Below are 26142 nucleotides of genomic sequence, written 5' to 3' on the forward strand. Positions count from 1 at the left end.
ATTGTATACAGTTACACATATAAGGTAGTTTTAATAAGCACTAGTCTTCATGGCAAATGTATTCAAACCTACATATATAACTACCAGTAAATAAGCTCCTCCCTAGTTTTTTTGTTTTGTTTGTTTTTTTAAGATAACTAACATGACTTTCCAAGTTTTATTTACGTTTTTCCGCGGTTGAAACACTGATTGAGTGATTACATGAGCCATGATACGGATTTCGGTAAGTTACTGTATCTTTCAACTTACCTTCTGCAAGCACGTTTTTCTAATTTGTATCAAGTGGAAGAATAGACTCGGGCTCCGCGCTGCTGCTTGAACTGAGGCACTACAGCGATCTGTGTCATGTGGGCCTAGGCCTACATTTTAGAGCGTCAAAAAGCCATTTGTTGTTTGAATTTTGTCATAAAATGGACAGAATTTGAGAGATTACGCTTTGTTTCTTTTTAGAAGTAGCTAGGGACAAACTGCAGATCTGGCAACCCTGGCTTGAACTACGGGTCATTTATAGGGTCAAATGGAGCCTGCTTTTATCAATGGCTATAGAAGTACTCCTATACTCTGCTTTTATGTAGCTATTTTTTGCTGATAATGCGTTATTGTCGCATTAACTTGCCCTAGCTAACTCAACACCAGAGATTTTCTTCATGTATGAGTGCACAGTGTAAGTTGCAGTCGGTCATGTTTTTCTGTACCCTTTTGATTGACAGGATATAATCGGCACTGATCATCCAACATGACATCATGACTTTGCGTAAACATACACGCCACTTTCAAGTCAAGTGGCGTGTTATCTATACGCATTTTGAGCTATCCGCGTGTATGTCCACGCCGAAATCTTTTGCGTGTATGTCTACGCCATTAAATGTCCGAGTGATTCCGCGTGTATGTGTAGGCTACGCCGTTAAATGTCCGAGCGAAACGAAGCAAAATCTATATCTACATCTGTGGAGCGATCTTTTTTTTCCTAGGATGGTAGGAGAACACTCATAAATGGTATTAACCGCAGTGACGGGTAGGTTTAGGGACGGGGTTGGGGGAGGTCATATATCTATATATACATAATACAGTAATATAACGTTAAGTCAAAGGCGTTGATAAACACGCTGAAAAGCGATTATGCGTGTTGATAGCACGCCAAAAATGGAAATACGAATTGGCGTGTCATACATACGCCATTTCATGAGATCAGTCTGGATCATCGCTGTTTATAAACAATCGGCCAATGGCCAATAGTGAAAACAATTGCTTTTCTCCGCAAATACCGATTGTTGGACGAGTATCTGTGCATCTCTAATTTTCAGTTTTGTTCTAGGTAATTAAAGCAACATATTTTCAATAACGGAATAATAATATGTAAAAGAAGTATTTGGGTTAGCACAAAGGCACAATAATTAACATGATATATAGCTGCTGACTTCACATTCATTCCAATGGTAGCCTATACCGTATATTAAGTTGGGTATGCACTTTAGAAATGACCACTAAATTTATAATTAAACCATCATATTTAATAAAAAAAATATATATATAGGCCTATATATATATATATATATATATATATATATATATATATATATAATACATTTTATTTGAGGCGCCTTTCTAGGCACTCAAGGACACCGTACAGAAATGCAAAACATTTAAAAGCAGCAAAGCCAAAACAATAGAACATTAAAACAAGATAAAAGCAAAATTATCTTAAAAGCAAAAAGCAAAAAAGGCTCACCTTATACATTTATAAGATTTTTAAACAAGCAATCCTTCTTTATGATTTATTTTCACACAAACTCTGTTGCTCCCCCAACTTTTTTGTCTGCAACCAACCATATGGGAGTAGTGAAAAGCATAGTTATTAAGGATTGCCTTTAGCTCCATTGTACCCTACTTTATATAAATGCTATAGCTGTAATACATTTGATTTTTGTCTCTTACCTTCGGCATTTTGTGCTGGGCTGTGTCTGCTATTCTCTTTTTCTGTATTACTTTTAATAGAGCATGTTTCCCTCTCGGTCCTCTTCACCGCAGTGCAAGTCTGGTCTTCCTCTTCATTTAAGTCCTCTGGTGCAGCAGAGTCTGTGAAAGCTTGATCTCTGGAACATTCCCCAAAAATAGAGCCATATTATTGCTGACCTCTCAAGGGTATAAGATCACTGATACTGAGAACAGCTGAGATCAGCTCAAGCCTAAGACTGGGTGGTGGGTGGTAGGAGAAGGGAAAGTGTTCAGATGCCATCAGCCAGTATTACAGCCAAGTCAGTATTACAAAAGGCAATTTTTTCCAGTTATGAGTGCTACATTGTTTTGTGTAGAGTGAAAATGGAAATGTGGTAGGGTATTCAAAGTAGAGAGAAGGAAAACCAGTGCAATATAAGTTATTTTATATAGAATTTGTTATTTAAAGCTAGTATTGCAGGCCAGACAAATGAGTGTTGCTTAAGTCAACTTCATTGAACTACTACAATAAACTCATATTTTATCTATGAGCTGAGCTACATGAAAAAGAGCATATATATATATATATATATATATATATATATATATATATATATATATATATATATATATATTCAAATGATTACCATAATAGGAAAGAATATGATGAAAAATGTGTTCATGGAATAATGCTTTGATGCTTCAAAATGTTACAGTGCTTTGGTCATTGAAATCTATTTCAGTATTCAATCTTTTTTCAAGCTTTTATTAGTGCTTTTACGAGTTATCATCTATTGCCTCCAATGACATGGCATCACACGATATCAATTTACGCCACCTTTTATTTATTTCAAGAGCAGTGATGCACTTCACATGCAATAAGGTAAAAATCCCAAGTGCGAAATATAAATGAACTCTGTGTTGTACTGTAACTTAACAGTCTATGTAGGCACAACATAAAATTCTCTCTACCTTAATCTTACAACTAATTACAATGAAATAACAATGACAAAATTTCAATCCCAAGCAATTACACAATGTATCCAAACGAACTTCCTGAACAGAAAATTGCTTGAGCACAAAACAACCAAGCTTATCTTAATTATAACAGAACCAACGCATAGGCAATGTATATAACTAATGTAAACTATACATTGACGTCTTGAAATCTTTGAGCCATGAGGGAGGTCTGCGCGTTCTTGAAGGACATCCCTTCTCCATTTTATCACAGTCTGAGGTTTCCTCCATGAGTGCAGATGCAGGATCAGGCATCTGAACAGCTTGTGCCAGTTGCGAAAAATGCCATTTTCTTCCATCCTCTAGTAAGTAGGTATTTGGACCCTCCAGTTCGTCAATTCCAATGGGGTCGGAAAATTTGCAGTGTCCCTTCAGCACATGAAAGGTCTTGCACAATCGCACTCTGTCCCCCTTTTTCAGGATAATCAGTTGTCCGCTATGCTTTGCGTCAGTGTAGTGATTCATCCGAGATTGCTTAAAAACAACTCGCTTGCGAACAGCCGCTGGGCGGAGAGTGCTGGCAGGAGGATGATGGGTAATACCTTCTTCTGCCCATGGATCAATTCAAAGGGTGAAACCTCCCGTGGTGGCATGGGAAGTAGAACGGTAAACATGGAGAAAGTCAGTAACAGTGCGCTTCCAGGGCTTAGACTTTACTATAGCTGACTGTACGCAGTCCTTAAGAACCCTGTTAAAAGTGCTCTATGGCACCATTCGCCGCTGGATCATACACAGCAGTGCGGACTGGAGTAATGACTCTTTCTCGCAAAAAGGTTGTGAATGCATCCAAATTGAAATGTTCCCCATAATCCGTAACCAACTCTACCAGGTAACCATGGCAACTAAAGATGCTATTGAGAAAGTCAATCAAAACCTCTGTGGTCATGAACGATGTAAAAGGCAACTTCCGGCCATTTGGAATGGTAATCAATTAAGGTAAAGCGCTTACCTACAGTCCCAAGCAGCATTGTCAAATGGGCCACCAACGTCCATGCCCAGTTTACTCCATGGTGCATCTGAGAAAGGTACCGGTTGAAGGGGGGCGGTAACAGTCTGAGCAGATTTATCCAACTTTTGCCACAACTCGCACAAGGAGACCTGAGTCTGGATCACTTTATTCATTCCAGGGAACCAGTACAGTTCACGTAAGCGCTGCTTTGTCCGCACAATTCCCTGGTGACTATGGCTATTATTATGTCGCAATGTCACTGGAACTACTAGATAGGTGTCTCTGAATATCACATTGTCCTTGACACTCAGTTCATTCCTTACGTGATAGTAGGGCTGAAGGTCGGTATGCAAAGCTTTATAGAAACTGGCCATCCTTTAGCAGTTTGAATGTGCACAGAGGTCAATTAAAGACACAAGGCTGTGGAAGTTTCAAACTTGGATGGTAAAATCACAGTCAGGGCAGTAGTTCTGGTTAAACAGAGCAAATGCTGGACTGTCCACTAAGCATTTCTTAACAACCATGAAGCTCTGTTGGGCCTTATCAGTCCATTCAAATTTAGAATCCTGGTGCAGGCATGTACGCAACTGCTCAATTAGAGTTGCATAATTAGGAATAAACTTGTAATACCAGGGCAACATATCCAGGAAGGAGCGCAGACTGGTGACATCAGTTGGGGCTGGGGCCTGCGTTTTTACTTGCAAATGTTCTCCAAAAGGTTGGATACCGTCTCCGTTCACCACGTGTCCAAGAAAGCACAGACAGGACAGGCGGAAATTGCACTTATTCTCTTTAATTCTTAGGCAAGGCAAGGCAAGTTTATTTATATAGCACATTTCATACACAATGGTAATTCAAAGTGCTTTACATAGAAGAAATTAAAATAATCAAAAGAAATCAGAATAATTAAAACAGTTTAGAATAAAAGATAAAATACAGAAATCAGAATAATTAAAACATAAAATAAAATACAGTGCAAACAGTCGGACGAACAGTGGCACAGTGCTCATTCAGTAAATGCACAGCTAAACAGATGTGTTTTGAGTCTGGATTTGAATGTGACTACTGTAGGAGCACATCTGATCTCTTCTGGAAGCTGGTTCCAGCTGCGGCTGGCATAGTAGCTAAAAGCAGACTCGCCATGCTTAGAGTGAACCCTTGGTATTTCTAGCCGATGTGATCCTAATGATCTGAGTGATCTGTTGGGTTTATATTCAGTGAGCATATCTGCAATGTATTGAGGTCCTAGGCCATTGAATGATTTATATACCAGTAATAATACTTTAAAATCAATCCTAAATGTAACTGGCAGCCAGTGTAAAGACCTGAGGACTGGTGTGATGTGTTCATATTTTCTGGTTCTGCTCAGAATCCTGGCAGCAGCGTTCTGTATGAGCTGCAACTGTCTTATGGTCTTTTTGGGAAGGCCAGTGAGAAGTCCATTACAATAATCCACCCTACTGGTGATGAAAGCATGCACAAGTTTTTCTAAGTCTTGACTGGAAACAAAGCATCTAATTCTTGCAATATTTTTCAGGTGATAATATGCTGATTTAGTTATTGCTTTGACATGACTACTGAAACTAAGGTCTGACTCCAGAGACACACCCAGATTCCTGACTTGATTTTTAGTTGTTTGACCCCTAGACTGAAGGTATGCGTTCACCTTGAGAACTTCATCTTTGTTTCCAAACGCAATGACTTCAGTTTTGTCTTTGTTTAACTGAAGAAAGTTTTGGCACATCCAATTGTTTACTTCATCAATGCATTGGCAAAGGGAGTCAATGGGGCTGTAATCGTTAGGCGATAGGGCTAAGTAGAGCTGTGTGTCGTCTGCATAGCTATGGTAAGCGATTTGGTTCTTTCTCATTATTTGGCTCATTGGGAGCATGTACAGGTTGAATAGGAGTGGCGCAAGAATTGAGCCTTGAGGGACTCCGCATGTCATGGATGTCCACTCAGACTTATGGTCTCCTATACTCACATAATAACCTCTGCCTCCTAAGTATGACCTGAACCATTTTAGGACTATCCCAGAAAGCCCGACCCAGTTTTCCAGCCTGTCAAGAAGTATTTTGTGATCGACAGTGTCAAATGCAGCACTGAGGTCGAGTAGTACCAGCACTGATAATTTGCCTGTATCAGTATTTAAGCGAATATCATTTATTATCTTTATGAGCGCGGTCTCTGTACTGTGGTGCGGTCGGAAACCAGATTGAAAATGGTCAAAGTATCCATTCGAGCTTAAGAATTTGTTCAGCTGATTGAAGACAACTTTTTCAATGATCTTGCCTATGAAAGGAAGATTTGAGATCGGTCTATAGTTGTTTAATATGGTCTTATCCAGATTGCTCTTTTTCAGGAGGGGCTTGACAACAGCAGTTTTCAGGGAGGTCGGAAAACTCCCAGAGAGAAGTGAGGCATTTACCACTTCTAGGAGATCTGCTTCTAAGCTGTGTAACACATTTTTGAAAAAAGATGTGGGAAGTGCATCAAGGGCGCAGGTTGATGTTTTTAGTTGCTGTACGGTTTCTTCCAAAATTTTGCCATCAATTTCTTCGAAATCAGACATAGTGGCTACTTTCTCGTGCTGTTGTTTGATCTGCCTGACCCCAGCGCAACTCAAGGATGAGCTGATCACCTTTCTGATATTATTGATTTTCTCAGAGAAGAAAGAAGCAAACTCACTGCACTTTCTCACTGAGAGCATTTCACTGGGAATCTGGCTTGGGGGGTTTGTCAGTCTCTCTACAGTAGCAAAAAGAGTGCGCGTGTTGTTTATATTGCTGTTTATAATATTCGAGAAAAAAGTCTGTCTAGCTTTGCTTAGTTCCTTATTGAAAGCATGGATGCTGTCTTTGTAGATGTTATAATGGACTACAAGTTTTGTCTTCCGCCACATGCGCTCTGCTTTTCTGCATTGTCTTTTCATATTTTGCACTGCTGTTGAGTTTCTCCAAGGTGCTTTTTGTCTGCCACTCTTCTTCCTGACTTTCACAGGAGCAATATCATCAATTACACTCTTAACTTTTGAGTTAAAAGAATCAAGGAGAAAATCAACAGAGTCAGCAGATATGCTTGGTGTTAAAGATATAGCCTTCATAAATAGTACACTAGTATTCTCATTTAAGCATCTCTTCTTGACAGACACAGATCTAGCTTCAATGGCAGGAGAGATCAATATATCAAAGAAAATACAAAAATGATCAGACAGTGCTACATCCTTAATAACAATTGATGAAATGTTTAGACCCTTACTGATAAGTAAATCTAGAGTGTGTCCACGATTATGTGTGGCTCCATGTACATGCTGAGTCAGATCAAAAGTTTTTAAAACAGTTTTGATTTCTTTTGCCATATTGTTTTCTGCATTATCTTAAATTCTTAAACCACCCTTGCTGAGACGTTTGAACACAGCATCCAAACCAACGTCATGTTCTTACTGGGTACGTCTGATGCGAGACCATATGGGACAAGGCAAAAACGAAACAGCACGTTGCGTGTGATAAAGGCTCGGCTATCTGGATGGAGCGGAACCTGATGGTAAGAATTTTCAAGATCAATGGTGGAAAAACTTTTGCACCTGACAAGGCAGCTAAAGTCTTGTCCATGTGTGGCAGAGGGTAAACATCCACTATAATTGCCTCATTAGGCTCCCGCAAGTCAACACACATTTTCATTCCTCCCGTTGTATTTGTTACATGGGGTGAAATATTTTTTTCCCCAAAAAATTACAATTCATTCCATATAGGGTTAATGCACTATTTCTTGACAGTAGAACAATTATTTACAATAAAAGTTATTTACCTTCTGCCGTTTGCAATAGCCTATCTCCTTCAGTCATTGGTAAATGTCTGTTCATATTCACGTTTTTTCGATTCTCAATTGACATCCCACAACTCAAAGTCGCTCAAAATAAGAATTTAACAGTCAGATGTAAAATAATCCATGTAGAAGCCATTACTAGTGCACTGACTGAAGCAGTATTGCAGATTAGAAGCTGCTAACAGCAGCACACACTGCAACGGAACGTCCTGGTTGCGTATGCAACCCACCGTTCCCTGAAGGAGGGAACGGAGGACGTAGTCGACGCGACTGAAATGGGATCACGCTAGGGAGCCTATCTTCTTCGAGTACTATTGAACGAGCCAATGTAATTGGCGTGCGTGATTCGCATCACACACTCCGCCCCCGCGGCGCGGGTATAAATACGGAAGTGGATGCACGCACTAGTTGCTTTTCGCTGAGGAGCCGAGAGTAACCCGGGGTCAGCGGTGGTCCAGCGGTAGTGGCAAGGGGACTACGTCCTCCGTTCCCTCCTTCAGGGAACGGTGGGTTGCATACGCAACCAGGACGTTCCCTTTCAGTCGATAACGTCGGACGTAGTCGACGCGACTGAAATGGGATCAACCATTGAACACGCCACTAACGCTGCCACCTTCCAGTGCCTAAACCAAAGCCTCCTGATGCCCCCGCAAACTTAAGGCGGGGAAGGACAGGGCTTAGGCCAGGGAAGTCACTGCTGTTCCTACAGGACCACTGGGAAAGCGTTCCCCGTACGTTGGAAGGAAGGGACGCTGCGGAAGCCACATCCAACCCGAGGGAGGAAATGTGGAGAATACACATATGAACTGGGCGGAAACCGGGCAGTCTAACATATGGAATGTCACTGGGGTGGCTCCAGCCTAAGACGGGGGGAGACACACCGGACAGTGACGGCAGAGAGACTCTGCCGAGGGAAGACACGGGCTCACCGCAGGGAGCCGTATCGTGGAAGAATACACATATGGGGTCACCGAAGGGACCGCAACATATGGACCCAGCCTAACACAGGTTCCACACTGCTTACGAGTGGTAGGCCTAACACCAGACGTTCCGCACGTCCGACGTCGGAGGGGTGTGGAGGAACTCAACAGGGTTCAATTTTAAGGGAACTCAACTGGAGCAGAAAGGCGCACGTATCCAGTCCATAGGAGGGGAATGGCGCAGCAAGCCGACACTTGAACCGGGCTCACGGTGAAACTGGCTTCATGAGAAGGGAGCCCACGGGAAGCAGCGGTTCAACTAGGTGTCGTCCAGCCCCCAACTCTAGAATCTGTTTAGCAAAGTATATCGTCAACGCCCAGGCGGAGCACTTTACACTCATCATAGAGGAGCTCAACACCTAAGTGGACATGTTGCATCTCGGATCTTTGCCGAAATGAAGGCAAGCACTAAGTGCAACTTTGCATGGAAACAGCCTTCCCTCTCTGCTGAATTCCAACAGATATTTGAAGAGCTGGTCTGAGGTCTATGACTTGCATTCTGTACACGTCCAAGCGAATCGGACAGAGAAGCCAGGGCTGGATTTGCCTCCTCCAGGGCAGCGCTTGCAGGCTCACCACCTGCTCCTATTACGGGAGAGGTAGGAACCTTGGGCACAATCCGAGCCGGGGTCTCAGCTTGTGAGAGTTAGCCGGCCCAGACTCCAGGCACAATACGTTGACCGAAAGCGAGCAAGTCCCTACCCTCTAGTAGAGACCACGCGAGCAGGAGAACTGATATAACAGAATTTTTAACTCACTACCTGCAGTGGCTCCGGGGCGGTCTCTGCAGTGCAGTCGCACCAGGGACAAGGCCCAAAAGGATAAAGAGGGACACAAGGATTTACAAGACCTTGCTCCTCAGGAACCTGACAATCAGAACGTGCTTCTGCATACTTCTGCAACACGATGAGCGTCGTTTAAACACCGAGGCAACATCATTTTGAGGGTGATTTAGGAAAACAGCCTACTGCAACCCATTTTGCAGGAAAGAGAGCACTGAAGTGATCGAAAGCTTTCAGGATCTCCTCAGGGGAGAAGACGCACTCAACGACTAGGTTCCACTTCTAAAGGCGTAAGCACGCTACCCAATTCTAGGGGGTGCTCGCAGAAGTGATGGTAACTAACACATGTTCTTGTGATAGCCACCTGAACCTCCGCGTTCGGATGTAAGACCGCCCGGAATCTCCGGGGGAAGAACGCGTGTGCCATCGTGCCCCGTCCCCGAATCCAGGGGAAGTCAGGAAGGCTGTTGAAGGGAACCAGGTCTAGTTGGGCCAATGAGGGGCAACTATGAAGACCTGTTCCTCTCCTGACATGGCACGTAGGTGCAAGTGACGGGCGCAAAAGACAGGAGCATTGCTCAACACAACATGTGAAGATCACTGGGCTTCAGGAGCATTTTCTGCTCAGCACTTGGGTGTGACAAGTTCACTGAGCTTGAGGAGCATTCCTGCTCAACACCTGAGTGTGATAAACTCACCGAGCTTCAGGAGCATTTCTGCTCAACACTTGAGTACGAAGAACCTCACTGAGCGACAGGAGCATTTCTGCTCAGCACTTGAGTGTGACAAGTTCACTGAGCTTCAGGAGCATTACTGCTCAACACCTGAGTGTGATAAACTCACTGAGCTTCAGGAGCATTTCTGCTCAACACTTGAGTGCGAGGAACTTCACTGAGCACCAGGAGCATTTCTGCTCAGCACTGCATGTGATGAATTCACTGAGCTACCTGTGATGGACTCACTGAGCTACAGGAGCATTGCTGCTCAACACCAGAGTGCGATGAACTTCACTGAGTTTCAGGAGCAAATCTGCTCAACATGAAGAGTGATGATTTCACTGACTTGCAGGCGCAAGGCGACCCTGAGTCGCAGTCACTTTTAGAAGGCTCACTGGGGTTAAACGCATTTCTGCGGGCCCCTGGGGCCGCTGAGTCCCAGTGTTTGTCCAAGGGTAGTCCGCTCGGTTTACCCAAACACTGGCGGAAAAATAAAACCAGGGGGGCAACTGAGCGGCCCCGGAATGGTCATGACCCAGCGGACCCAGGGGATGGAGTCTCCACTTGCCCTGGCTATAACTGTCGTGAGGCTCGATGGCGGCACGATTGAGTAAGCGGGAGGAGTGGAATAAGGCGCCCTCAGAAGCGTCTGACTCCAAGGAGGAGGTGACGGGTGAGTTTGTGACATGCAAGGGAAGCTTGCGCAACGGTCGCAATGTCTAACAACTCGAGGCACGAATGCCCGTGTAGTCGGGGGTCGCCCAGGCCCCCGTTAAAACACGCCCTTTGTACATGGCCGCTCTGTTGAAGAGGGTTTGGCAGCAGACCGGGATGAACTATAGTCACACAGGGTGAGCTGCTCTGCCACGGTCACCTCGGGACTCGATCGTGAAGCTAGCGCTGAAGCGGTCACATATGGAGGGAGCCAAAGGCTGCGACTACCATATACCCCAGGAGCCTCTGAAAGTTCTTTCAGTGGGACCCTTTCTCACTTCAACACCAGCTGAACACATTCTCATTGGAGAGACATGTTGGACCGAGTACCTCTCCAAAACTAGAAAAGAGATACTCAGCCCGTGGGCGAGATTACTCTCTTCCAGTTGACCTGAAGACCCAACGGGCTCTGGAGCACTCGAGGGGAAGGACACTGTACTGATACTCCACCCTTAGACGCAACACACAGGATGGCCTGCGGTGCGGGAGGTAGAGATCTGAAGCACATGTCTTTCAGGTCAAAGCTGCAGACCAATCTTGGGCCAAGATGGTCACGACCCACCACCTAGTAGCACGAAGAACGAGTTTACAACTGGCCTTCGTACCGGCTGGAGGAGCGGCTATATCAAATCCTTCGCCAGCAGGATAAGATAAGCACGCACAAGTCAGGAGCACTGCTCAACACTCGGTGTGATGAATATCACTGAATTTTCAGGAGCACGTCTGCTCAACACCTAATGTGATGACTATCACTGACTTGAGCGGGGTAGCCGAGCCTGAGGTGGGGCAGCACAGTAGAGAGAGTGGTGTTAGTGTGCTGTGCAACACTTACCTGTCTCCACAAGCGGCAGAGGGCGCGTGAGAAGGCGGATGACCGGGTCCTCGAACGCACCAAGCTGCCTGCTGGCGACCAAGGGGGAGCTGAGGGGTGTAAGGCTTTACAGGGTCACACCCGCCAGACTGGCCCTCTTGGGACCCAGGAACAGATGAAATTGCTCTCTCCTTGAAGTGTGGGTACCGCTTGCTCCGCTTTTTTTTTTTTTTTTTTTTGGGAGCCAGCGGCGGAACAGACACACACACAAACAAAGGCTCCACCCGGACCTCACCCGGGGGGAGGGAGTGATCGTGCCACTCCAAGAGCATCTCATCCATTCCTGGGCGGCCCGCTCCGGAATGCTTTCGCTGTCGCTTGCCACCTGGCTTGGCAGCGCCTGGAGCGGGCTGGGCGTCTCTACTGCGGCCGGCTCCCTGCTGAGGCCTGGGTGGAGGCTGCTGCGGAGGGCCAGCAGGAGCGGCGGCCGGAGAACGCCCACGGCGACGAGCAGGCGGAGGAGCTGCCACCGGCGGCGTTTTTGGAGGCAGCAGCTGGCCACCGGGGCAGGATGTGCCGGATGACCTCCGTCTGCGCTTGAGCGGCAGAGAACTGTTTGATGCAGTTCTCCACCGCGTCGCCGACCAGCCCAACCTGGGAAATTGGGGAGACCAGGAACCGAACCTTGTCCGCATCCGCCATACCAACCAGGCTGAGCCAACGAAGGCGCTACTGGACCACCAAGGTGGACATCGCCAGACCGATCACGCACGCTACGACACCCGTACCCCGGAGGGTGAGGTCGGATGCAGTGCGGTGCTCACCTATGAGCGCACGGTCTGGATTACCCTCGTGCATGCCATGGGTGCCCTAGCCTGCAGCAACGCCATGGCACGCAAGAGGAAGGGGCTTGCCCACAGGCTTTGTTAGCTCTGCCCGTCGGAACGGACGAAACTCACAGGCCTTAGGGGGGAGACGAGGATCCCCCCAAAAGGCAGCGGCCGCCGGACACAGGTGCACCTGTGTCGACAGACCGCTCCAATGGAGGGACACCTCGCAACCCTTCACCGTTCCTCCATCAAGGGTAATGAGGGGGAAAAGCTATTCAGGCAGTTTCTGGCAGAGAAAGATGCTGTTCACCACCTGATAAGCTCTCCATGCATTTCGGGAAAGAAAGGCACTGGGGCGGCGAGCTGAGAACCAGCGCGGCCCGCCCCAAGATACCAAACTCCAGATTCCAACCGAGACTGAACGGGACACGGTGGAGGTTCCACTCGAGCCCGGCAGCCTCTGCGGCCCGTTTCAGCATAGCTGATAATTCTGGATCCGGCTCGGGCAACATTGAACTCCCGGAGGGAGACAATGCAGCCGAGTCATCATCTCCAGAAGTCAGCTCACCCTCTGATGCTGCAATCGGCGTCCTGTCCTCCAGGGGAGCCCCGAGTGAAACCGCTGGCCCACCCATTACAGATGGACCAGCAGACAACACAGGAGGCTCCAGTGGTTGCAGTGGAAGGGAGGAGTGAGGAGCCCACAGGGAATGGTTACCGGGCGGGACATCCAACACTATCCTCCGGTCACCCATCCCACACAGCACCCGAGGGTGGGGCATGGTAATGGGGACTCGCTCTCCGCGAACGAAGGCGAGTCTCGCCCTCAACACTGCGACAGTCATGTTCCCACAGTGAAAACACGAGCTGTCCACAAAAGCTGTCTCAGCGTGCTGTAAGCCAAACACGTGACACAACAGTTGTGACCATCAGAGAGAGACAGGGAACGACCGCACCCAGAAACGCACGGGCGGAATGACATCTTGAAAAAGACGCAAACGCACCCGTGTTGCTCTTTCAGAAAATAGGACCGTCACCAGTGCCGGAGCACACAGGGAAATGACCGCGGCAACACTGAACAGAGAACTGAAACAGTGAAGCACTCACTTTTCCGCCCTCTAACCAGCCATCAACACACACAAACATTTAGAAATTTGTTGCTGTTAAAACAGCAGTTGAGAGCTCAAAGCTCGCGATCACCGCTGCACTCGCGCTGTAGAACACCAGCACTGGGAGAGTCTTCCTGAAGAACACCGACACACTCGCTCGTTGTAGACAACAGCACTCTCAGAGACATCAAACGATCGGCTCCGAAGCGAAAGGCAACTAGTGCGTGCATCCACTTCCGTATTTATACCCGCGCCGCGGGGGCGGAGTGTGTGATGCGAATCACGCACGGCAATTACATTGGCTCGTTCAATAGTACTCGAAGAAGATAGGCTCCCTAGCGTGATCCCATTTCAGTCGCGTCGACTACGTCCGACGTTATCGACTGAAAGGGAACGGATGTATTCAAACTTGATGGGTAGAAAACGCGCACAGTCTTTTGCCAGATACTGGATGACGTTCAGATTAACCAAGCACGTTCAAACAACACGGAGAGGTAGCAAATAGCATTGCAACTCTAGAAAAAAACCTTTTTTTAAACTAAAGATTGTGTATATATATATATATATATATATATATATATATATATATATATATATATATTTTTTTTTTTTTTTGTAGGCTGTTACATTTAATTAATTGGTCAAATGGTATTTTCACCTATGCTTACAACCAGGGTTAGGTGCTTCTGTGCTTTGCACTATTCACCCATCATTTCCCTCTGAATTCAGGGATAAATTAGGGTTAGATTTAGGGGTATAGTTAGTGGGTGCTTCTCATTTCTCATTTGTGCATCCTCATTTCATTTTCACGAGTCTCAGCTCCACCCCTTTAGGATGTGAGGGAAGGCTGCTAGTGTAGGCGGTTTTGCTGGGTGGTAGGGGAAGACTCATTAATATTCATCGGGAACTCGTCTCTGATTGGCTCGCCGTGACGCATCTCTAATGAGATGTGATAGAGAAAACAGACATCGTCTCCTTCGTGACAACAGACACATTCACGAAGGTAAGGCATACCTGTCAACATTTGGTTATCCAGAACCGGGAGATTTGTGCGGAGACCGCTCACGAACTTCGCAAACTTCTGTATCTTTGCAGGGACACCGTCTTGACCTGCCATGTCAATCTGAGTGACGTGTGACAGCGAACCAATTGCGGATGACTTCCCCAATGAATATTAATGATTCTTCCCCTACCACCCTGCAAAAAAAAAATTCGCAGCCGGGTGGCGATATTTTTTTTCACAGGATGGTAGGGGAAGACTCATGAATATTCATTAGGGAACTCCTCCCTGATTGGTCTTAACCCCAGTGACTGGTAGGTTTAGGGGCGGGGTTAGGGGTAGGTCATCAGACCCCCAGTGACGGGTAGGTTTAGGTGCGGGGTTAGGGGGTAGGTCATCAGACCAATCAGGCATGAGTTCCCTAATGAATATTCATGAGTCTTCCCCTACCATCCTGTGAAAAAAAATATCGCAGCCGGGTGAGGTATATCCCTGGTACGATTGGCTGGTGTCACCAAAGCCTGTGAACCAATCAGTGTTTTTACTACATTATGATTGATCAGTATTATGTAAGTTCGATGAACCTATTGGATCTTTGTTGGGAGTATAAAAAAGCGAAGTGTTTGGTTGCTTAGGATGCATCATCCTCTGCACCGCCCCTTTTTGTTGTTGTTCAGCATTGCAAACAAGGGATGGCAGTTTGAGTATCCTTCCATTCGCTGTGCACTAAGCTTTCTGGTTAGTCTCCCTGTGTCAAAAAGGACTTTTGTCCATTAAATGGACAGGCTTACTAACTTGTTAGTCATGGGCATGTAAGTAGCTGTAATCCTGTGTGACGAGTGACCATTTGTATTTCAGCATGGTGAATCTCTCTGTCTCGGTATGTATGGTGGGAGTTTATTATTTGTTTTAATGAGTTTGAGTAATTTCCCTGTTTCATGTTCGGCAGGTTTAACTGCACGTCCAGGGGTTTCCAGTTTAATTGGAGCCAAATGCAGCCTACAGTACATCAAGTGACATGACTGCACTGCTGTTTTGTTTTTATTTTTTTGTAACTTACAATTCTGCCTGGGTCTCACTTTAGTCCGTTTTGTTATTTTTGTTTGTGGTGTTGTGTGTTGAATTCACTGACACAGCACTACATTAGTGTAAGTTAGCTGGGAGGCTAAGTTTAAGTAAGCTGGCCATTGTTGGCCATTTTGTTTTCTATCCTCAGTCCCTGTGGCTGTGTTTGTTTTGTTTCTTTGTTTTGTATTTTTGTGTATAAATTGTTATTGAATTGATTTTTATTTGTATGTTCCTTTTGAGTAGATTATTTACTTTTGTTTATTTATATGGATTATTGTGAGTGCAATAATTCTTTTTTTTGAAAGTTGATTTATTTTAACTTTGTACCAGTTAACTTTTGATTTCTTGTGTTCCTGTTTATTTTTGTTTTGCATGTGGTTAAATGCATGTGGTCTTTATAGTGGGAGGGGTTGGCCGTGGTTATCGTGTACTGGTGTCCATGTGGAGTGCTGTGCTTAACTTTTTTTTTTTCCCTTGCTTTCACAAGTGTGAGTTGTGGGTATTGAGTGGGGTGTTAGAAATCCGAGGACCTCTGGCCTTCTCCCTCTTTTTTTTTCTCTTTTTATTGTACTTGCGATGTGATTGAGACCTCCTGTGAAATTGTATTTACTTGATTTTCCTCATCTTTTTTTGTACGTTTAAAGTGATTTCGTCTTTATAATTTCCATCCACGCCTCCATGCTCACCCTGCCTTTGGCGTCAAACCTGTGTGCCCTTGCGTAGGGCTGATATTTCCCGGTGTATTCTGGGTGGCGTAGTCGACTATAGGATTCTTGTTTACTTTGTTACTCCTCCTAGCTGATCGCTTTTGCCACACTAGGAAAGGAACCAGTCACTCGTGCGTCACTTCAAAGCTTCATCAGCTGTCCTCCAAGGATCTGCCTTTGTATTGAATTTTGGTTATTTAAGAAATTAAAAAATAATAAAGATAAAGCCAGATGCCCTGTTGATATATTTGTGATATGATTTATTTAAACTGCAAAGGTAAAGCATAAAATTGTAACAGATGAGGAGGAGAATTTTTACTTGCATCAGGCTTCTCGACAAGAAAGACTTCCGCATAGGATATACATGTGCATCATTGCTCATAGCTCCTCTGGAAGCTTCCTCACTCCTCGTTTCTCGCCTCCTCTGCGGTGCAATTAGAGAATTAAGATGTCCTTCAAGATGGCTGAATTCGATTGGTTTCCGGGTCACGGGCTGGAGGACGGAGGAGCGAGGAAGCATCAATTTGAGTATTGAGAAGCACCCAGTGTGTGTACATGTTTGGCTATACTTGTGACCTACGGTCGCATTCCATTCACATGACCAATAATTACCCTTTTGCATTTTAACAATTTCCTTTATAGAACCTCTCTAATGCCCAAATGCAGCTGTGCACACAACTATTTTCTGTATCTGGCCCTTTACTGTATTGCTCAACCTGTTGGTTTTTAGGGTTATTCCTCCTCCAATAATACTTATTGCAAACATTACCAAAATTACATACAAGTTATAACATTTGTCTACAGACTTTTATTTAACACCATAGATACTTCAAGCTCTTGACTGCAGTGTTAAGGCCATTATAGCATTGGTGGTATGGGACAATGTAAACTGAAAATGTTGAAATGTTTTCCAACTAATTCAACAATTATTGAGCACTTTGATAATATATTATCATTCATTTCAACACTGAAGTGCTTGCAGCAGCATGATGGCACCTCTCAGATAGGTATATTTTTCATAATACATTTCCATAATGCACATTTGACAAATTGAGGATTCTAAATGTTCCATATTTGAATGTTTTCCACACATTGCATGCTTTGCATCACATTGCATCCAGTACTTTCAGACACTTTTCTCCATGTTCTGCTTTTTCTAGTTTCAAATTTCTCAGTATAGGGGTTTCTCTCACACACTCCGAATAACAAATGCACATTCTGATCAGACAGCATATAATCAATACTTTAAAATGTCTGTATACCATGAGTGAGTGTATGAAAGTTGATGGGTGGTTTTCTCATCTCTATTCACAATTTCCTTTGTAAAACAATTTGGATCCACTGGATTATTTTCAGTTGAATTAGTTTTTTCTTTTTTCTTTTGTTGTTGTTATTTTTACAGTGTATTCACACAGGAATAAAATACTGAATGCAATACAAACTGATACAATGCTGCACATACATGTAAACAGTGCTGACACACACCCCACCAATGGAAAAGGCTATTGATTTGCCAACCTGGAGCAGTATTGACAACTTCATGGTGGAAACATCCATTCAGCAGACAATAACAGAGAATAAGCTTAAGAGGGTCTCCTACTGGCACCAAACAAATATCACTTACCATAATGTGAAAATGCTGACACCTGAAGCTAATAACGATCCATTAGAGGTTCCTGCAACAATTCATTGGTCTAAGCCATTAATCTATTAAACTGTGATTGGTGATCATGATTGGTGAGTCAGGCACTATAAAGAGACAAGTTCAGTAAAAATCCTACATAGTTGGCTAAAAGCTTTTCTTCTTTCTGTAGCTGGTGGATTGAGGGCAGTTGATGGTAGTTTTGGCTAGATAGGGGTAATACCACTATGCAAATCTTAAAGTATGTTGTTTTGATTTAATATATATGTTTGTTGGTTCCTTTTTTCTACCAGTTACTAAAAAATGTTTTTTTGTTTCAGATTTTCTTTGGCAATACTCTTAAGCCTTGTTCATGGTAGTATTGTGATTGGTAAGTTTATCCAGTTGAATTAGGCAAATTAACTGTCAACACTATTTTAATGATGCCCTTTTGTCTTTTATTGTAGTTTATGGATATAGCTCTAGAACCAATGGAGGCTATCCTGGATTTTATAGCCCTGAAGCAGATGTTAAGCTACAAAGTTTCTACAGCTGGTATAACCCAGATGTTGCAGGACAAATCAGGCCCCTGCGTTTCAAGAACCTTTATAGTACTGCAGTTAAGGGAGGATATGGCACTGGAAGCCACAGTTCTCGGATTGGCTCTTCAGGTGGTCCAGTGACAAGTGGAAAACCTGATTCTGACACTAGAAGCCAGAGTCCGGGATCTCAAGTTGCTTCAGCTGTAAGTGGGAGCCTTGTTTATGGCTCTATGGGTAGTGCAGTGAGTATGGGGATGATGCCATTGCAGCAAAGCAATGATTCTGTTCCCAAGCCAGAACGGGTAGTTTCCCAAATTCCACTGCAAACCAGCAATGAGCGAATGACAAAGCCCATTCAACAGCTAGTGCAGGCAATCTCCCAGCCCAGTGTCCATCCATCAGGACAAGCCAGCTACCAGCTTGTAGGTCAGCCCAGTGTGCCACAGCCAGTACAAGCCAGCTACCAGTCTGTGAACCAGCCCAATGTCCAACAACCAGCACAAGCCAACTGCCAGCCTGTGGCCCAGACCAGTGTCGAACCACCAACACAATCTGGTTACCAGTCTGGGACTCAGCCCAGTGGCTTGACCCACTTCAAGCCCAAAAAAGGTATATTTCAATTTGGCTCCCTGGTCTTTCCTGATACCAGGCCACTCCAGAAACCTAGTTTTAGCTCTGTAGTTCAGCCCTATAACCAACAACCAGCAAGAGCAAGCTACCAGCCTGTGAGCCAGCCCAGTGGCTCACAACTAGCACAAACAAGCTACCAGCCTGTGAGCCAGCCCAGTGGCTCACAACTAGCACAAACAAGCTACCAGCCTGTGAGCCAGCCCAGTGGCTCACAACTAGCACAAACAAGCTACCAGCCTGTGAGCCAGCCCAGTGGGCCAGAACAAGTGAGCCAACCCAGTGGGCCGCAGACAGACCAAGCCAGCTACCAGCCCAGTGTCCAACAACCAACACAATCTGGTTACCAGTCTGGGACTCAGCCCAGTGGCTTGACCCTCTTCAAGCCCAAAAAAGGTAGATTTCAATTTGGCTCTCTGGTCTTTTCTGGTACCAGGCCCCTCCATAAACCTAGTTTTAGCTCTGTAGTTCAGCCCAATAACCAACAAGCCAGCTACCAGCCCATGAGCCAGCCCAGTGGGCCAGAACAAGCCAGCTACCAGTCAGTGGACCAGTCCAGTGTCCAACAACCGGCACAAGTCGGTTACCAGTCTGTGGGTCAGACCAGTGGGCCAGAACAAGCCAGCTACCAGCCTGTGAGCCAGCCCAGTGGGCCACAACAGGAACAAGTCAGCTACCAGTCAGTGGACCAACCCGGTGTCCAACAACCTCCACAAGTCAGTTACCAGTCTGTGGGTCAAACCAGTGGGCCGCAGCCAGAACAAACCAGCTACCAGCCCAGTGGGCCACAACAAGAACAGACCAGATACCAGCCTGTGGACCAACCTGGTGTCCAACAACCTCCACAAGTCAGTTACCAGTCTGTGGGTCAAACCAGTGGGCTGCAGCCAGAACAAACCAGCTACCAGCCCAGTGGGCCACAACAAGAACAATCCAGATACCAGCCTGTGGAGCAGATCAGTGGGCTGCAACCAGAACAAGCCCGCTACCAGTCTGTGGTCCAGCCCAGTGTCCAACAACCTGCACAAGCCAGTTACCAGTCTGTGGGTCAGCCCAGTGGGCCACAAACCGAACAAGCTAGTTTCCAGCCCAGTGGGCTCCAACCAGTACAAGCCAGCTACCAGTCTGTTGTACAATCCAGTGGGCCACAACAAGAACAAGACAGCTACCAGTCAGTGGACCAGCCCAGTGTCCAACAACCTACACAAGTCGGTTTCCAGTCTGTAGGTCAGACCAGTGGGCCGCAGCCAGAACAAGCCAGCTACCAGCCCAGTGGGCCACAACAAGAACAAGCCAGATACCAGCCTGTGGACCAGATCAGTGGGCTGCAACCAGTACAAGCCAGCTACCAGTCTGTTGTACAATCCAGTGGGCCACAACAAGAACAAGCCAGCTACCAGTCAGTGGACCAGCCCAGTGTCCAACAACCTACACAAGTCGGTTTCCAGTCTGTAGGTCAGACCAGTGGGCCGCAGCCAGAACAAGCCAGCTACCAGCCCAGTGGGCCACAACAAGAACAAGCCAGATACCAGCCTGTGGACCAGATCAGTGGGCTGCAACCAGAACAAGCCCGCTACCAGTCTGTGGTCCAGCCCAGTGTCCAACAACCTGCACAAGCCAGCTACCAGTCTGTTGGCCAGCCCAGTGGGCCACAACCAGAACAAGCCAGCTACCCATATGTGAGCCAGCCCAGTGGGCCACAAACAGAACAAGATAGTTTCCAGCCCAGTGGGCTCCAACCAGTACAAGCCAGCTACCAATTTGTGGCCCAGCCTGTTGACCAACGACTAGCACAAGCCAGCTACCAGTCTGGGACTCAGCCTATTGGCTTGACCCCCTTCAAGCCCAAAAAAGATAGATTTCAATTTGGCTCCCTAGTCTTTTCTGGTAATAAGCCATTCTGGAATCCTAGTTTTAGCTCTGTAGTTCAGTCCAGTAACCAACAACCAGCACAAGCCAGCTACCAATCTGTGGGTCAGCCAAGTGGGCCACAACCAGAACAGGTCAGCTACCAGTCTGTGGGACAGTTTAGTGCGCCACAACCAGAACAAGCCAGCTACCAATCTGTGACCCAGCCCAGTGTCCAACAATCACCACAAGCTGGTAACCAGTATGTTGGTCTGCCCAGTGGTCCACAACAAGAACAAGCCTGCTTCCAGTCTGTGGCCCAGCCTGCTGACCAACAACCGGTACAAGCCAGCTACCAGTCTGTGGCCCAGCCTGCTGACCAACAACTAGCTCAAGCTGGCTACCAGTCTGTGGGTCAGTCCAGTGGGCTGCCACCAGAGCAAGCCAGCAACCAATCTGTGGCCCAGCCTGCGGACCAACAATCAGCACATGACACCTATCATTCTGTAGTCCAGGAGAGTAGACAAACTGGTTTCAAACCAGTGACATCTCAAGGGGGACAACTTTTTCAAATTGGGTCCAAGCTTTATTCATGCAAGCAGTTTGCATCACGGCCCAGTTACCAGCTTGCAGCCCACCCAGGACAGACTAGGTATCAGCCTCAATCCAGACCTAGTTCTCCATACTTAACTCAGCATACAGAGTCTGATGTACAGCCCAGTTACCTGGGCCCAGTGAAGCTTGGGCAGCCTACCTACGAGTCTATGGTGCAACCCATCAACCAATTCCCTCACAGACCACTGCAGTCCACACTCCAGTCTGTTTTCAGACCAGCTCAGCTGCCTGACCAACCTAGCTACCAGGCCCTAGTGCCTCCCAGCTTCTTGCCTCTTGCTAAGCCTGGACCATCCAGTTATGGTTCTGCATCTCAGCTCAGTGGTCAGCCTTCGTGGCAACTGCACCAGGCCAAGCCAGAGCAAAGGGTTTATCAGCCACCACTGAAACCTGTACAATCCAGCTACATGCCCTCAAGCAAGCTGGAAAATCTCAGCTACCAGCCTCAAATACTGCCTAGCCGCCAGTCTCTAGGTCAGTCCGGCTACAATTACCTTGCCATGCCAGTGCATTCTAGGTACCAGCCACTGTCAAGTTCTGAGACTGTTTCTCAGTCTCGATACCAGACAACTCCCATTGCAGGGCAGTCAGATTCCCACCCTGAAATGCTGACGAGCAACCAGTCTCCATCTCAGTCTGTCTACTCTTCCACAGCCATACCAGTGCACTCTAGATACAAGCCCCAGGCACAGTCAAGTTCTGAGACGAATCCAGGCTCTGAGACTCAGACTTCTTCAATGCCTGGGCAATTAAGTTCCCAATCTGTATCCAGATCAAGTTCCCAAGCCCTGGAGCAGCCCAGTGGTCTCTTTGTTTCAAGCTTGGAGTCTGTGTTGCAGTCAGTACAACCTGGACTTCAGTTTCCAGCACAGTGGATTTCCCAATCTGTCAAAGGTCAAAATGCTCATAGATCTGCTCAACTTAGGCCACTTTCATCCTAGAGCAGGTTCAGGCTGCTGTAGTGTTTTTTTTCTTCTTTTTTTTCGTGTTTTGTTTTTCTGGCTGATGTTTTAATAAAATATCATAAGCAAATGCCTGTCTGTTGTTTGAAGTGAAAACTAATTTATAACTTACCTTTTGTTGGTGGTTGACAAATCTGAAAAGAAATTAAGAGGTGGGGGAAAAATGTAAGGATCTTGTAAAGTCAACTAGTTTAATTTAATTGGTATAACCTTTACACTGAACAGGTGTATATACTAAAATGGTAAGCTATCTATGGCAAATCCTTGCAGTATTTTCTCAAAACATAGTTTGTTAAAAGAATAGTTCACCCAGAAATTAAAATTACTCATGATTCATTCACCCTCAAGCCATCTTAGGTGTATCTTTCAGATGAATACAATTGGAGTTATATATAAAAATATTCTGGGTCTTCTCAGCTTTATAATGGAAGTGAATGGAAAATTAGATTTTGAAGTGAATCAATAATGTATTGATGAATGCAGAAGTGAAGTGCAGTGGATTGAACAAAACACTGGTCATTTTTAAAGCGATATGACAGAGGAGCTTGAGTTTGTAGCCCAGCCCTATTTGTTTGAACCATTGAACCATACATATGTCATGCATCACGCCAAGCATTTGGCATAAGTCGACTTGCATAGGCTGTCTGTTTAAAGCTAGTTATTTTAGTTGATAAAAGTTTTAAATATGGATATTTTTCTTACACAAACGCTTCGCTTCAGAAGGTCTTATCTCCCTGGAGCCATATGGAGTACTTTTATCATGGATGGATGCACTTTTTTGGGCTTCAAAATCTAATTTTCCATTCATTGCCATTCAAAACTTTGGAAGAGCCAAGACATTTTTTAATATAACTCGGATTGTATTCATCTGAAAGAAGAAAGTCATATACACCTAGGATGGCTTGGGGGTGAGTAAATTATGGGGTAATCTTTTTGGGTGAACTATACTTTTAATTCCCAGTAACACATGAGTTCTGCGGTGAATACTTAAAGGTGGGGTATGTGATTTGGAAAACGACCGGCAGATTTTGAAAATATACAATTCAAATGGTCCTGCCTTCTTTCCTCCAACGCTGGCCCTGACTCCACCCATTCAAAGAACATGGACGCACAATCATACACGAGCGAAAACTCAGATGCGCGAGAGATTGTAATGACGATTTACTACTATTAATGGAACAGGATTTACTGACAAGATGCGCATGCGTCACAAGCTTTGAGTATGCGCACGAAGGGGGTCATGCGCGCTGGGGGGAGGGGGGTATGGTACTACCGTTTGATTGACGAACTTACTGTCCAATGATTCTAGGTGGTCTTGGAAATGATTGGCTGGAGTTTTTCGAGTCCTGCCCGTTCCACAGATGATTCAATTGCTTAATTTTCATTTCAGTGTTTCTAACTCAGTGGCTGTAAGTGGGTTAGGAATAGGATTTCAAGTTATTTTGAAAAAATGGACAAACAAGAGAATCACATACCTCACCTTTAAGATTTTTGGGAATGACTGAAAAAACAAACTTACTAGTGCTATGAGAACTGGTACACTCCTGACCAGCAAGGGAAACTGTAGTGATGGCGTGAGATATATCTGCATGTTTTTCCTGAGTTTCATTCCATTTGCTTGAATGTGTCTTAAGCTCACTGCATTTTCCTGATGTCTCATCTCCAGAGGCAGTCTTGCCCTTTTGTTTGCCAATATCATCTTCAAATTCAAAATTTTCTCTCTGCTCTTCGTTCTCCACATCCTCCTCCAGCTGCTGGTGAGATGAACCTTTGGACATAGGCTCTGTAAAACAAGGGTCAAATGTTATTCTGTACATCATGCTATATAAATTTAGAAGGCAGCATCTCATTACTGACAAAATTGGAAATTGTGCTGTGAATGTGGTACAAAGTCTAGTCATTTATTCATTCATTCATACCAAATGTTTTTATCCAAAGTTATGAATGAGGAATGATACAAATGAAAACCAAAACTGTTGCATGGGCTGTGCAAAGTGTGGCTGCACAAGGCCTCATCAATTGGCAGAGGTGGTGAGTTATCGCTCAACATAAAATGAGCACCTCAATGATTTCCACATTCATTTTAAATGCATATCAAACAAACTAATTTTTTACACTCGGTCACTCTAAAGCACTTGGTTATTGTTTTTGTCGGTGTAGCTGCTCTGCATTGATTGGTTGTGTATCTGTTACATTTTCCTCAAGCAGTGACTGCTTCTGGAAACATATAACAAATGGAAATATTTAAACTGAACAAATTTCACAGACCGTACTGAGATCAGCTCAAGCCTAAGACTGGGTGGTGGTGGGTGGTAGGAGAGAAGGGAGAGTTCAGATGCCATCAGCCCCACATAGTCAGTACCACAAAAAGAACTTGTTTTATTATGAGTGCTACAGTGTTTTGTGTAGGGAGCTTAAACTTGTGAAAATGGAAATGTGGTAGAGTATTTAGAAAGTCACTGTGCAATATGAGTTATTTTAACTTCATAGAATTTGATTAAATTGAAATAAATGTTTATGTTATTTAAAGCTAGTTTTGAAAGCCAGTCAACTCATTGGTGTTGCTTATGTCAACCTCACTTAACTACCAAAAATTGAAATGTATTTCAGCATTCAACCTCCACAATCTCCAGGTTTAAATAGTGCTTTATGTTTTATTAAATGATTTATGGACCACTTTGAACTTCTGGATATATGAAGGGAAAAATGTCTTTCTAAAATATCATATACATGGCAAAATAAATTAGGCCAATATACATATTAATTTGTCCCTTACTCAGGATTATAATTACAGAGCATCATTCTGGAAAATGAATATCTCTTATCTGAAATATGATTGTGTTAAGCTTGGTTTAGAAGCTTTAATTTCAGATTTTTATGTAGATAAAGCTACAAATGAGAATGAGATGAGATTTATATGGAAGTAAAATAATGTCAAATGTTTTTGAAATAAAAAGCCTGTTGAATTGCACTACTTGAAAAAAAATAGGCATTGCATTAACCATGCTTGCATTTTAATGCATTGTATTTTTAGGGCTTGCATTTTTATGGGCTGAAATTCAACATGGTTGAATATTTAAGCTGTGAATATTTCAATTAAAAAAATTTCAAACACATTTTCATTATTAAAAATTCAATAATCCATATTCACCATTCATATTTCACTTCCAAAATATTCTAACTGTTTAAAAATACAACCTATAATATTCAACAGGCAATTTTCGGTCCATTTTATTTCGCTTTGCAAATTCGCTTCCACAAATTCAGTGGTTCAAATTCGACAGTAAATTCAACATTGACGTCCAGGAACTGCAGGAAAAGCAGTAGATTGCCGAGCATACTCAACATCTGCTGTTAGTCGATCTCACTCATTCATTAAGACGAAGACATTCATTCATAAAATGGAAATGATTATCTGTGACAGTATATGCGGAAAAGATGATAAACACACAAAAGCTGTGTTTATGTTTCATTCAATAACTTC

The 26142-nt window shown here is 44.7% G+C and overlaps 2 protein-coding genes across 4 annotated transcripts in view; one reads left to right on the forward strand and one right to left on the reverse strand.

The window, feature by feature from the left end:
* arhgef10la (Rho guanine nucleotide exchange factor (GEF) 10-like a) overlaps positions 1-26142 on the reverse strand; it is a 144406-nt gene that overhangs the window by 107837 nt on the left and 10427 nt on the right. For all 3 annotated transcript variants that reach the window (XM_077203637.1, XM_077203636.1, XM_077203635.1), the window contains exons 2-4: positions 24178-24441; positions 22771-22792; positions 1936-2093 (exon numbers count right to left, since the gene is read on the reverse strand). In XM_077203637.1, the coding sequence (XP_077059752.1) occupies positions 1936-2093; positions 22771-22792; positions 24178-24436 (439 nt within the window). In that variant the 5' untranslated portion in view covers positions 24437-24441. The remainder of the gene's footprint in view (positions 1-1935; positions 2094-22770; positions 22793-24177; positions 24442-26142) is intronic.
* LOC143711726 (uncharacterized) lies at positions 18214-22674 on the forward strand. The gene is made up of 3 exons (XM_077203634.1): positions 18214-18326; positions 18406-18455; positions 18532-22674. Exons 1-3 carry the CDS (start codon positions 18313-18315, stop codon positions 22635-22637), a joined length of 4170 nt encoding a protein of 1389 aa, XP_077059749.1. The 5' UTR covers positions 18214-18312; the 3' UTR covers positions 22638-22674.

The sequence above is a fragment of the Siphateles boraxobius genome, unplaced genomic scaffold, assembly GCF_051911475.1.
Source record: "Siphateles boraxobius isolate OS27281-9 unplaced genomic scaffold, OSU_SipBor_1 5, whole genome shotgun sequence".
In the NCBI taxonomy this organism is placed as follows: Eukaryota; Metazoa; Chordata; class Actinopteri; order Cypriniformes; family Leuciscidae; genus Siphateles; species Siphateles boraxobius.